This window comes from Chenopodium album, chromosome 17, assembly GCF_948465745.1.
Source record: "Chenopodium album chromosome 17, dcCheAlbu1.1, whole genome shotgun sequence".
Classification (NCBI taxonomy): Eukaryota; Viridiplantae; Streptophyta; class Magnoliopsida; order Caryophyllales; family Amaranthaceae; genus Chenopodium; species Chenopodium album.
In genome coordinates this window covers 42,796,160-42,809,740 of record NC_137850.1, presented here as the reverse complement: position 1 = coordinate 42,809,740, position 13,581 = coordinate 42,796,160, and the positions used below count along the sequence as shown (strand labels likewise).

Below are 13,581 nucleotides of genomic sequence, written 5' to 3'. Positions count from 1 at the left end.
AAAGTGACCAAGAATCAATCACTTTAGTCTGCAAGAGATTTCTTTCAATCTCCGATTTCTTACGAGTTAGCTTAAAGTTATCAGGTTATACACCAATCACAGTCCTCTGTAGGCTACTGAAAAGATTCTCGAACCTTAAGAAGTTACAGGTCTGTAACTTCAGAGGAGACATGAATGAAGCTATTCTTGCTATAGCACGGTCTGGGTTGGACTTGGAAGAGTTGGTTGCTTTGTCAGATTGTCGAAGTCATCCAGAAGTTTGGTTAGAGGAGCTGAGTTCAAGCATGAAGAGTCTGAAAGTACTCAAGTTTACTGGTGGAGATGGAGATGCTGATTTTGTCAGAGTAGCAGACGCGTTCCCACAGCTTGAGGAACTATATATCAAGGATGAAGCACCGTATATCATTCCTGTGACTGATAAAGGGATGGATTATATGTCATCCAAGCTCAAGAGATTACACAAGATAGACCTTTCAAATAAATCACGGGTTTCAGATAAGTCCCTTATTTCTCTGTCAAAAAACTGTCCATTACTCGAGCAAATTGAAATTCATGACTGTAATTCTGTGACACAAGAAGGAATTTCATGCCTTGTTAACAACAGCCATCACTTGAACTTATTATACATATGTAAGAATCTTAAGATTGATTCATTTGGAGTCGAAGGCTCTACTAATATCCTAACCAACTTACGATCTCTAAGGCTTCAACATGTAGACATACCGGATGAGTTTCTCTTTTCTATAATAGAAGCACGGATTCATCTTACTGACTTGGCTCTAACAGACTGCAAAAGCTACACTTTGACCGGGATCTCAAGGCTCCTACATCACTCTTCTCAATCTCTTAAATCTTTAGAGTTGGGGAGAGTAGAGTTTCTCACAAATGAGCATGTAGAGTACTTGTCGTCTTTTCTCCAAAACCTGACATCAATCAAACTCTTTAACTGTTCCAAGCTATCTGATTCAGCTTTTGTTGTGATCACACAAAGATGCCCTCGTCTATGCTATTTTGTGATGACTGGTTCAAGTTTCGTTAGAGATGAGTACAATTATGATGGCCTAATTAAGAACCGTGCAATAAAGTACTTGGACCTATCATCTCATCAGGAATTTAGGCCTATAGCTCTGAAAAGGCTTCTTAGCATATGTCCCGAAGTAGAGAAGCTCAAGCTACACGGTTGTTATCTCCTACCCGATGATCAACTGAATGTTCTTGATATTCTAGAGTGCAACAGGAGCCTAGTGGAACTGGATTTTACCGGATCCCATCATATCACTGTAAAAGACATGGAGTTGGAGTCGTCAGAGTTAGAGAAATTGATAGTGAAATTTTCATTGATAAATGATATATTTCTTACAAAGTTGGGGAGGATATGCCCCAGATTGGTTCACCTGGATCTGTCTTATTGCAGTGAAGTGACAGAAGCAGGGGTAAAGGAAGTGGTAAAATCGTGTAAACGACTGAGATACTTGAGCTTAAGTCGCTGTGAAAAAGTGGATATTAACATAATACCATGGATAGTTGCAAACGGACCATCCTTGAGAGAATTGGTGTCATCATCTCGCAACTACCCAAACGACGAAAATCAGAAACTCTTTCTGCAGCAAGGCTGTCTTGTCCTCAAGGATCCAAACTACCCCTTAAATAATGAAGATGAGTTTATGTGTAACATGTTATAGATTTTTAGAGTGGAATTATGTATATAAATAATAAGTACACTAGTAGATTGTATTGCAATTTACTTTGTCTGAATGTATATAATAATAAATGATCTGTATGATATGTTAATAATACTACATTCCTTTTATTCTGCTGTATTACCTCGCCTTGATTTAAAGTTGAGGATAAACCTGTTGATTATAGTGCACCAGAGTCAGAAACAGAAACAGTATTAACACTCAGGAGCAGAAAAACTCATCGCCGGGGAGGATCAGTGAGTAACATACTCTAAAATATAAATATACAAGACAGTAACTATATATATAGTCAAGCCAATGTAAAGTTCTAACAATATCTAATATGAAGTGTCTAATATGGTAGCAAGTAGCAATTAAGTTCAACAACTTAATCAGGCCAAGAGCTAAAAGCAGAGGAAAAGCAGCAACTGAAATCATTCATTATTGTATGTCATAAGATCTTGCAGGTATAGAATTCATGGAACATAAACAGATTGACACTAATCGATAAGAAATAATATAGATATGGCCTTATGGGAGATCTTGTTAAATTTGTTTAAAGGAAATTTTGTTAAAAAGGACCTTTTAAGTGCATTTCTTTGTTAAAAAGGACCTTTTAAAACTAAAGTTGTCTAGAGGGTACAAATTTTGGAAAAAATTTGTGACTTGGGACCACTTCCCGGAAGCCAAAGTTGACTGCACAACTCCGGCATTAACCAGCACTTGCGGCCACCATTTTCCTCCACCCCATCGCCTCCTTCTTCCCCCTCCCCATTCACGACAAGTCGACAGCCCCAGCCACCCCCTTTTATCCTCCGTTGCCGACACTAATCCCGAAACCCCAGTCCCATCCTTTTCACGGCCGCAACCCACTTCTCCCCTTTCCCCACCTCCACTCCCTTTCCTCCATTGTGATTACTGTAAATATGTTCAAGCGATTTCCTCCACCAAAACCTTGTAATTTAGGGATGAGAGAATGGAGCAAAGAGAGAAGATGAAATCAAATTTCTGAGTGATCGAGTTTAATGAAATTAGGGTATGAAATTGGATTAATTTGTGACGAATTTGGGGAAAGTTGAGATCTTTGAGATTAAGATCGAACCCTTACCGGAGATTAAGTTGAAAACGGAGGGGGTGGGTAATCAAGCGAGAAAAAGGATCGGGGTTAAGGAAAGGGAGGCGGCTTGGGTGTCGCTTAGACAGTGGAGGGGGAGAGGGGGGGCTAATGGGGGGGGGGGGGGGGGTCTGCCATGAAAGGGGAAGGGGGAGGGGTTGGGCTAGGGTGGTCAACGCCGTACTTGGTGGGTCAAATTCGACTTTCCGGCGAGTGGTCCCAAGTCACAATTTTTTTCCAAAATTTGTACCCTCTAGACAACTTTAGCTTTAAAAGATCCTTTTTAACAAAGAAATGCACTTAAAAGGTCCTTTTTAACAAATTTTCCTTGTTTAAATGTGTAATGTAAGAATATTGGTTTTTTTAATAATATTGTTGCGTATAACATTGGAGATATTCATGATTTAAAATGTGCCTATGGCTCTATTCATGCTTTTAGTTTCGAAAACTAAAAAGTCAAAAAGAACAAACAAATGGAGACCTTGGGGTGTATTAGAAAACAAATATTTTCTACTACACGTGTATAATTGTATATCATATGCCCAAACGTGAACAAATGAGCATTTATAGGTCACTTATTATTATCGAAACTTATAATATTTTAAAGCATAGTGTTAAGCTAATTTTTTCTATATTGGGATATACATATACTAACTTACTAGGTAGGTCTCAATAATGAGACTGTTAATAATACATTTCATCATTATGCAAATCCTATCTTGTAATAGCTGATTGAATTTATATAAGAATGCTATTAGCCAATCACGTAATGTTTTCAGAGCAATAATTAAGTGAACTGAACTTCAGAAGGACAAAGTATCCTTTCTTTTTCCCTTCAAAAAAGGTATCCTTTCTTTTTTGCTGTAAATGCATAGTGTATCAAAAAATATAAATGATTACATTTCAATGGCTTGATTACCTTGTTTTGGAAAGAAAATCAGTAAAAAGTTGAAAAGATCAGATTGCATTGCTATGTAGAGGAAACCTGTCAAAACTTGAAATGATCATATCCCATTGTTAAGTAAAGAAACTAAGTCAAGTGTTTAAAAAAAAAAAAAAAAAAAAAAACACTTAGTCAAAACTCAAAAAATCAGACCAAGTTGTTTTGTAAAGAAAACCAGTTAAAACTTGAAATGATCAAATCATATTATTATGTAAAGGAAAGCAAGTCAAAACTCGAAAATATCAGTTCATGTTGTTTTGTAAAGAACCAATTAAAACTTGAAAAGATCAAATCACATTGTTATGTAAAGGAGATCAAGTCAAAACTCGAAAACATCAGATCACGTTGTTTTGTAAAGAAAACTAGTCCAAACTTTAAATGATCAAATCACATAGTTATGTAAGGGAAACCAAGTCAAAACTCAGCTTGAAAAGATCAGATCATGTTAATTTGGAAAAGAAAACTAGTCAATGATCAAATTGCATTGTATTTAAACCAAGACTAAAGCAATACATTCTCAATGTTGCAATACATTCTCAATGTTGCAAATTTTATATAATCTGATCCCATTTGGGCAGGAAAAAGAAGAAGAAAGAAAAGAATTGCTCGACGATTGCTGGGAGATGATCTATAATCGTCTTGATCATGCAAGCTATCAACAATCATTCACCTTAGTCTGCAAGAGATTCCTCAAAATCACTAATTCCCGGCGAGTTAGCATAAACTTCTCAAGTAATACACCAATCACAATCCTCTGTAGGCTGCTGGAAAGATTCTCCAATCTTAAGAAGATAAAGGTTTGTAACTTCAAAGGAGAAACTTATGAAGCTATTCTTGAAATTGCACGGTCTGGGTTGGACTTGGAAGAGTTGATTGCTTTGTCATATCGTCGAAGTTATCCAGAATTTTGGTTAGAGGAGCTGGGTTCAAACATGAAGAATCTGAAAGTACTCAAATTTACTGGTGCAGAAGGAGATGCTGATTTTGTCAGAGTAGCAGACACGTTCCCACAACTCGAGGAACTTCATATCGAGGATGAAGCACCACATTTTATTTCTGTGACCGATGAAGGGATAGATTATATGTCATCCAAGCTCAAGAGATTACGCAAGATAGACCTTTCGCATAAATCACGAATTTCAGATAAGTCCCTTATTTCTCTGTCAAAAAACTGTCCATTACTAGAGCAAATTGAAATTCAAAATTGTAATTCTGTGACACAAGAAGGAATTTCATTCCTTGTTACCAATAGCCACCATTTGAACTTATTAGACATATGTAATTATCTTAAGATTGAAACATTTGGAGTCAAAAGCTCGACTAATTTCCTAACCAACTTACGATCTCTAAAGCTCCAACATGTAGACATACCGGATGAGTTCCTCTTTTCTATAATAGAAGCACAGATTCATCTTACCGACTTGGCTCTGATGAATTGCAAAAGCTACACTTTCACCGGGATCTCAAGGCTCCTACAACACTCTTCTCAATCTCTGAAATCTTTAGAGTTGGGGGGGTCCAGGGGAGTAAAGTTCCTCACAAATGAGCATATAGATTACATGTCGTCTTTTCTCCAAAACCTGACATCAATCACACTCTTTAACTGTGCCAAGCTATCTGATTCCGCTTTTGTTATGATCACACAAAGATGCCCTCGTTTGTGCCATTTTGTGATGACTGGTTCAAGCCTCGGAAAAGAAGAATACAATTACGATGGCCTAATGGAGAAAAACCGTGCAATAAAGTACTTGGACCTATCATCTCATCGTAAAGTTAGGCCAACAGCTCTGAAAAGGCTTCTTAACATATGTCCTGAAGTGGAGAAGCTCAAGCTACAAGATTGTTTTTTCCTACCTGATGATCAACTGAATGTTCCTGATATTCTAGAGTGCAACAGGAGCCTTGTGGAACTGAATTTAACTGGATCCCATCCTATCACTGTAAAAGACACAGAGTTGGAGTCGTCAGTGTTAGAGAAATTGATTTTAAAAATTTCAATGATAGATGATACATCTCTTAAGAAGTTGGGGAAGATAAGCCCCAGATTGATTCACCTGGATTTAACGCGTTGCAGTGAAGTGACTGCAGAAGGGGTAAAGGAAGTAGTGAAATCGTGTAAACGACTGATATACTTGAGCATAAGTTGCTGTGAACATGTGGATATCAATGTGATACCATGGGTAGTGACAAACAGACCATCCTTGAAAAAACTGCTGTCATCATCTCGTTGCTACCCAGATGACGAAACCCGTAAACTCTTCCTGCAACGAGGCTGTCTTGTCCTCAAGGATCCAAGTTTCATCCCTAAAGGAGATAAGCTTTTGTGTTATTTGTAATAGTTTGAAATTGTGTTTGATTGTTATTGCAACTTACTGTGTCCAAAATGAATGTTTAATTTTCACTTTCATGATCAAGATTTGTATGATGAGACTACTTCCATTTCTTTTATATCAAGATAATTTTTGTTGATTTTTTAGGTTAGAAATGTAGTTTTCTATAGATGTTTCAAAAAAAAAGTTTTCTATAGATAATAATTATAGTAAAAAGTTGAAATATACAGGCAGATATCCATCAAAATCTATTATTGTAAGTAAGAAAGCTCGAGTGTATTTAACCAAATGAGTCATCACAATATATTTATCAGATGAACCAATAGTGTATGCAGATCATCAATGAACTAGACTTTATAATGTCATTTGCACTCAGTTTTATTTAGTTATTATACTAGCTTAGTTACATAGTAAGTAAGACTGTACCAGGATTAATTAATGGTCTTCTTATCACTTTCATCAGAAGCCTTGACTAGAAAGACAGCTTTGCCAATTGCCATTAGCAATTTTATCGCCGGGAGAAACAGAATCATAGTCCATCAAGTATGCTTCAATCTCCATTTCCTTGGCGGCTTCACTTGTAACATAGCTAAAGAATTAAGAGTTAAGACACATCAGGATTGGCTAGTACATAACCAAAGCACCCAAAAACTTATATAAGAAAAGTACTTCTATTAAAAACCCTTATGCAATGTCCAATTCACCAAGCATCAAGTAGAAAACACAATATAGAAAGTAAGGGAAATGGAAGGTAGAAATTTGCAGGTTTCAAACAACAAACAGGCAATCTATAGTGTAAATATTGGGCACCTAATGGACTATTTCTTAGATTTGTGGACCAACTTATAGCTACATTACTTCAGCTAATTATGGGTTGTAAACTGGCAATCCAAAAGCATTGCCCAAAAGAACAACAATTTTATTGCAGACAATGATACCAGAAAATAAAGTGGCATTTAAGTTGGAATTTGGCTTACCTACAGAATATTTTGCCTTAAATTGTGGTTAACTCTATGCAGTAAGCTTCCAACAGAGTACATATGACAGGGGAATTGAGATAATGGATCAACTGTTTGTTCATGTTGCTTGCAAAATGAGGGAAAAATCCTAGCTGTGGTCTCTAAAATGAATTTAATCCAGAAAAATGGTGGTAAATGCTAAGAGTTTACTTTGCTTCAACCAAGCTAAACATGGGAAGTTTCAAGCTGAAATTTTTGTTCTTGCAGGTGTCTGATAGTATAGTGGTATAATAGTAACCCTCTAATTTATCCTATTGGAGCCGGAAGACATCGAAGTGTAATTTTAGTAGATGGAAGATTGAACCAACAATTACAGAGCTGGACACAAAATTCTCTGCTGAAGATGCACATGACTCCTAGAATAATGTTGCCAAAGAATAATGAAATTAACTGCTTGTCATTAACAGACAAACATTCTTTTATTACCCACCTTACCATTAAAGCATAAATCATAAGTTCATAACTAATTATACTAATACCATCATAACACAAACAAAGATTTAGTCCAAATCACCAAACAAAATAATTGCGGATGGAGTCTGATTATACTCTAAATTTCTTCATATGGGAAGTTTCAAGCTGATTTTTTAAATTCTAGCAGAAGATGTCTGATAGTATATATATAGTGGTATAATAGTAACCCTCTAATTTATCCTATTGGTCTATTGGAGCTGGAAGATATGGAACAAAATGGTGAATGTACATGTTCATATAAATGGGCTAATGGAAGATTGAACCATTAGTTGACAAAAAATTCTCTGCTCAAGGTGCCAAAGACTCCTAGAATAATTTTCGCTAGAGAATAGCAGGGAGGCAATTGATTATTGACAAGAGCATACCAAATGAAATATAACTTTTACTTATCATAGATCTATAGGCCAAGCTTTCGCCCATTACCCACCACCTCAACATAAAAGCATAAATCATAATCAACATACTAACCCTAATACCCTTTCATAGCACAAAACAAAGAAATAGTCCAAATCTTCAAACAACATAATTGTGGATGAATACCAACCATCAAGCATACAAAGCAATCAAGCATGCTAATAAGAGTAATTTTAACTACCAAAATGATTGTATCCCCTTCTCTCTGTTACCTTAATTAATCTTGGGTTTAGAAAGGCGAAACTAAGCTTTCAACATAACTTGTTGATTGAACAACCCAGTCACCATTATCAAAAGCAATACCCCCTTGACTCCTTGAGACATCTGTGAAGTCTCCCGAGCCGGATCGAATACCCTGAGTTTCCCCTCAGTGTGCAGCAAACACTTGCCAGTCTCAGAGAAACCATAGTATTTCACATTACTATGAGTGACAGAAAACAAAAACTCCATAGAATAAACATCACTAAAGTCCTTCAACATCCAAACATCATCTACTTCAAAATGAACAGTACTACAAAGCAACAACAAGCACCCTCTCAACTTGGACAAACGCACACTACCATAGTCATCCAGCCAATTCATCCGCGGCAATTCCTTAAGTTGTTCTGTACTCAAATCAAACCCAAATATAGGATTCCGCGATTCAACCAAAATGTAAACACTTTCATTAATCAACACAACCTCCTCAAGCTCTTCCCATTTCACAAGATTATCTAAAACACAAATCCGACTCCAATTTCCAGCACTCAAAGAAAACACATAAAATTGAACACAACCACCATCATAAGGCGAAAACCCACCAAATATTTTATAGTCATCGTTTGATAATTCGTAGTAAAACACAAAACCGTAGAACGAACTTACATATACACCCTCAGGAATCATGATCTTCCGATAACGGCGAGTAGCCGGGTTGCCGATAATGAACGCCTCCTCACCGTTGTTGTACATGCAAACACACAAGGCCATTACAAGAACCCACAAGATTGAAGTATTTGACTGGAGTATCACACCCATCTTCAAATTTCAATTCAACGAAATGCTTAAGCTCGTAGTTGTTGTTTTCGTCATGATTTAACAAGTAGAATTCTTCTCCTACTACTCGATTTTGGCCAGCAAGTACGATTAATTTAGGGGGTGAAGAGAAGAATTGGAGGTGGGATTTGTTGAATTCAGGGGAGGAAATAGTGGAAAGCCATGATTTGGAAACAGATTTGAAGCGAAGTAAGGATTTAACTGGGAGTTTTGGGAGGATTTTTTCGAATATAGATGGTTTGGAAGTGTTTTGTTGGTTCTGCTCATTTTCTCTCTTTCAATGAAAATGGGGTTTTTTGTTTTGAAATTGGACATAATTGATGATATAAGGGCCTGTTCTCAACTGAACTTAGCTGAACAAAACTCACCTAAAAGTATGAGAACCGGCCTTAAAAGAGTGTTTGTGTAGATGGATGGAAGACGGGAATAACGGGGCATTTGGTTGGTTGGAGGGATAGGAATAGGAGGATAAAGATTGGGATTAGGGAATTAATAAGTGAGACAAGAATAAATAATTCTTAAAAAATTTTGATAATTACCTGTCAAAATTGAAAATATCACCTCAATTTTTTATTTTTTTTTTGAATTTTACTACCTAGTTTTTTTCAAAAGTTTTGAAAATCCCACCACTTTGTGAGACGACGTCATTGTGGGACCCACAATTTCGTTTTCCCTCTCTTTCCCTCATTCTTCCCTCGATTTCCCTTTCTTCTACTCCCCTCTTTCAATTTCATCTCTAAAATTTGATGTCATTTACAAAAAATTCGTAAATTAGGTTATAATTTCTACAATCTAACCTAAAACGAAGTGAATTGATTAGATTAATTAGGGTTTGGGTAATTAAACGGAGGGAGTATTGCAATTTACTGTGTCCAAATTGATTGTTCAATTCTCACTTTCTTGATCAAGATTTGTATGATGAGACTCTCCCATTTCTATTATTCTGATATGTACAGTACCTTGCCTTGGTTTGTATTTTTAAGATAATCTTGTATTTCAAGATAATCATTTCGAGAATATAATACAATATTGTTTGTTTTCCCCACGCCAGCACACTTAGGAGTTCGTCTGGAGAATAGCAAAACCCGAAAACAGAATCTTAAATTTCATTATCCTCCATTCATTTTTCATGTTTGAGTTCGAGTATTATTCATGTCATTAGTACGCACTCGTACAGCCCGTTTGATATAAAGTCATTAGGAGGATCAGTGAGTAACAAACTCTAAACGCTAAGACAACAACTATATATCTATTATGCTTTCAGTAAAGCATAAAATACCTCAACATTGTATTTCCAATAATCTCTATTATGGTAGCAAGTACTTTGTAGCATTTCAGCTCTAACAAGTAACAACTTAGGCCAAGGGGTAAAAACAGAGGAATAAGCAGCAACTCAAATAACACGTTAGTACAATACTACATACTACGAGTATGTATATTAGGATCTCGCAGGTTAAAGCGCATGGAACATAAACAAAATGACACTGATCTATAAGAAATAATATAATCACGTGAGATCATGTAAGATTCAATTTAACGGTTAATTTTTTTTTTTTTTTTTTTTTAAAAAAAAAAAGAAGTTTAACGTCTAATTTAAGAATATTGATATAATTTTTTTTATAATATTTGCACTTATAAACAGGGCCGTCCCAACCTTTTTGGAGGCCCTGTGCAAGTATGAAGTATATAATTTGGTACTACATGAAATTTCTCTACTCAACTTGTTTTTTATACTAGAAAACAAAATCTCTATTTTTCCCGCCCTTTAAAAAACAAATATATAAATGTTATAATCATCAAAAATGAAATATAAAGGATATTGTCACTTACATTTTGCTAAAATATTGAAAATTAAGGCTTTTAGTGGGAATGCTTTGGAAAAAGAATGCTTTGGAATAAAAGGAAAAAAAAATACAAATGTTGCTACTGGGTTTCGATCCACTGTCTCCAACAATACACTAGAATTCATTACCACTAAGCCACAATTATTATGTACATATATCTAATGCAGCACATATTATCTATGCATTTTACCACTTGAGGCCCCAATTAAATTTGGGCCCTGTGCGGCCGCACTGGCTGCACACCATAAGGGCCAGCCTTGCTTATAAAATTGGAAACAATCATGTTATAACGTGTTCCAAAGAACGCAAAAGGTCAAAGGAAGCAAACAAATACAAGTTTTTTTTTTTTTTTTTTTTTTTTTTTTGCAGATTTTAGTAACCATATTTAGGTGATCAATGCACGTATTAGAAACTATGTCAATGCACAGCATATTAAAAAATAAAAATATACTGAAATTACAAGTTGATAACCTTGTTTTTTTTATAAAGAAAACCAGTCAAAATATTAAAATCAGATCAAATTGTTATATGTAAAAGAAACCAAGTCAAAGCTCAAAAAGATCAAATCACATCGTAATAAGTCACTACTTGAAAAGATCAAATCAAATTGTTATGTAAGGGAAACCAAGTCAAAAGCAATACATTTTCTCATGTTGTTAATGATCTGATCTGATTCCATCCATTAGTGCAGCAGATGGAAATGGAAGAAGAAGACGGAAGCAAAGAATTGTTAGACGAATGCTGGGAGATGATCTTTAATCGTCTCAAGCATGAAAGTGACCAAGAATCAATCACTTTAGTCTGCAAGAGATTCCTGTCAATCTCCAATTCCTTACGACTTTGTATAAATCTCTCAGATCTTACACCAAACTCAATTATCCCTAAGCTGCTTCAAAGATTCTCCAATCTTAAGAAGATAAAGTTCTGCTATGACTTCATCGGAGACCTGAATGAAGCTATTGTTGCGATTGCAAGGTCCGGGTTGGACTTGGAAGAGTTGTTGGCTTTGTCAGATAGCGAAAGTTAAGGACCAGTTTGGTTAGAGGAGCTGAGTTCAAACATGAAGAATATGAAAGTACTCAAGTTTAGTGGTCCAGAAGGAGAAGCTGCTGATTTTGTCAGAGTAGCAGAATTGTTCCCTAAACTCGAAGAATTGTACATCGACGATGACAGACCGAATATGACTGATGAAGTGATGGATCATATGTCATCCAACCTCAATGGATTACGCAAAGTTGACCTTTTGGGATTAGTATATATTTCAGATAAGTCCCTTGTTTCTCTATCAAAAAACTGTCCATTACTAGAGCATGTTAAAATTCATAGTGATAATCCTATCACACAAGAAGGAATTTCATTCCTAATTAACAATAGCCATCATCTCAAGTCATTATACATAAATCATGATTTGAAGATTGATTCATTTGGAGTCAACGGCTCTTCTAATTTCCTTACCAACTTACGATCTCTAAGGCTTGAATATGTACAAATATCGGATGCGTTTCTGTTTTCTTTAATAGAAGCACGTATTTATCTTACCGACTTTGCTCTACGTTCTTGTAGAGGTTACACATTTACTAGGATCTCAAATCTCTTACAACACTCTTCTCAATCTCTGAATTCTTTAGAGTTGGAGGGATTCACGGTAGCAGAATTCCTCACAAATGAGCATATAGAGTCCTTTTCCTCTTTTCTCCAAAACCTGACATCAATTAAGCTCTTTAATTGTTCCAAGCTATCTGATTCAGCTTTTCTTATGATCACACAAAGATGCCTTCGTCTGTGCCATTTTGTGATGACTGGTTCAAGCCTCGGAAGAGAAGAATACAATTATGATGGCCTAATGAAGAAGAACCGTGCAATAAAGTACTTGGACCTATCATCTCATGATGAATTTAGGTCTACAGTTCTGAAAAAGCTTCTTAATATATGTCCTGAAGTTGAGAAGCTCAAGTTACACAATTGTCAATTCCTACCCGGTGATGATCAACTGAATATTCCTGATATTCTAGAGTGCAGCAGGAGACTTGTGGAATTGGATTTAACTATATCTCGTAACATCACTGTAGAATGCATGGAGTTGGAGTCGTCAGTGTTAGAGAAGTTGATTTTGCAACATTCAAAGATAAATGATATACATCTTATAAAGTTGGGGAGGATATGCCCCGGATTGATGCACCTTGATCTGGCGGATTGTGGTGCAGTGACAGAAGAAGGGATAAAGGAAGTGGTTAAATCGTGTACACGACTGAGATACTTGAGCATAAGTTGCTGTAAAAAAGTGGATATCAATGTGATACCATGGATAGTTGCAAACAGACCATCCTTGAGGAAACTGATGTCATCATCTCCCAACTACCCAGACGACGAAAACCAGAAACTCTTCCAGCAGCAAGGCTGTTTTGTCCTCAAGGATCCAACCTATCCTTGCGATAAGTATATTTTATTTGGTCTTACGTAATATGTTTGTAATTTGTAATTATGTTTATTGAAATAACTCTAATAAGTACACTAGTAGATTGTTGTTGCAATTTACTGTGTCTGAATGTTTAATTTCCGCTTTCATGATCAAGATTTGTATCGTTGTATGAGATTCTAGCCCAATTCTTAATTTCTGCTGTTAACATTGCTGTGCCTTGGTCTTAAATTTGAGGATAGTCCTGTTGATTTTTATGTTAGAAATGTAGTTTACTTTAGACATACAGGAAGATATCCATCAGAATATACAG

At 35.9% G+C, this 13,581-nt stretch overlaps 2 protein-coding genes across 2 annotated transcripts; one reads left to right on the top strand and one right to left on the bottom strand.

The window, feature by feature from the left end:
• Nucleotides 1–4,224: 4,224 nt before the first annotated feature.
• Nucleotides 4,225–9,345, bottom strand: LOC145588057 (uncharacterized). Its single transcript, XM_081644701.1, has 4 exons — nt 8,186–9,345; nt 6,493–6,655; nt 5,791–6,040; nt 4,225–5,674 (listed from the first exon to the last, which is right to left on the bottom strand). Exon 1 carries the CDS (start codon nt 8,988–8,990, stop codon nt 8,217–8,219), a length of 774 nt encoding a protein of 257 aa, XP_081500827.1. The 5' UTR covers nt 8,991–9,345; the 3' UTR covers nt 4,225–5,674; nt 5,791–6,040; nt 6,493–6,655; nt 8,186–8,216.
• A 2,567-nt stretch (nt 9,346–11,912) lies between these two features.
• LOC145589057 (uncharacterized) lies at nt 11,913–13,313 on the top strand. Its single transcript, XM_081645627.1, has one exon. The coding sequence runs from the start codon at nt 11,913–11,915 to the stop codon at nt 13,311–13,313; it is 1,401 nt and encodes a 466-aa protein (XP_081501753.1).
• The last annotated feature ends 268 nt before the right edge of the window (nt 13,314–13,581 follow it).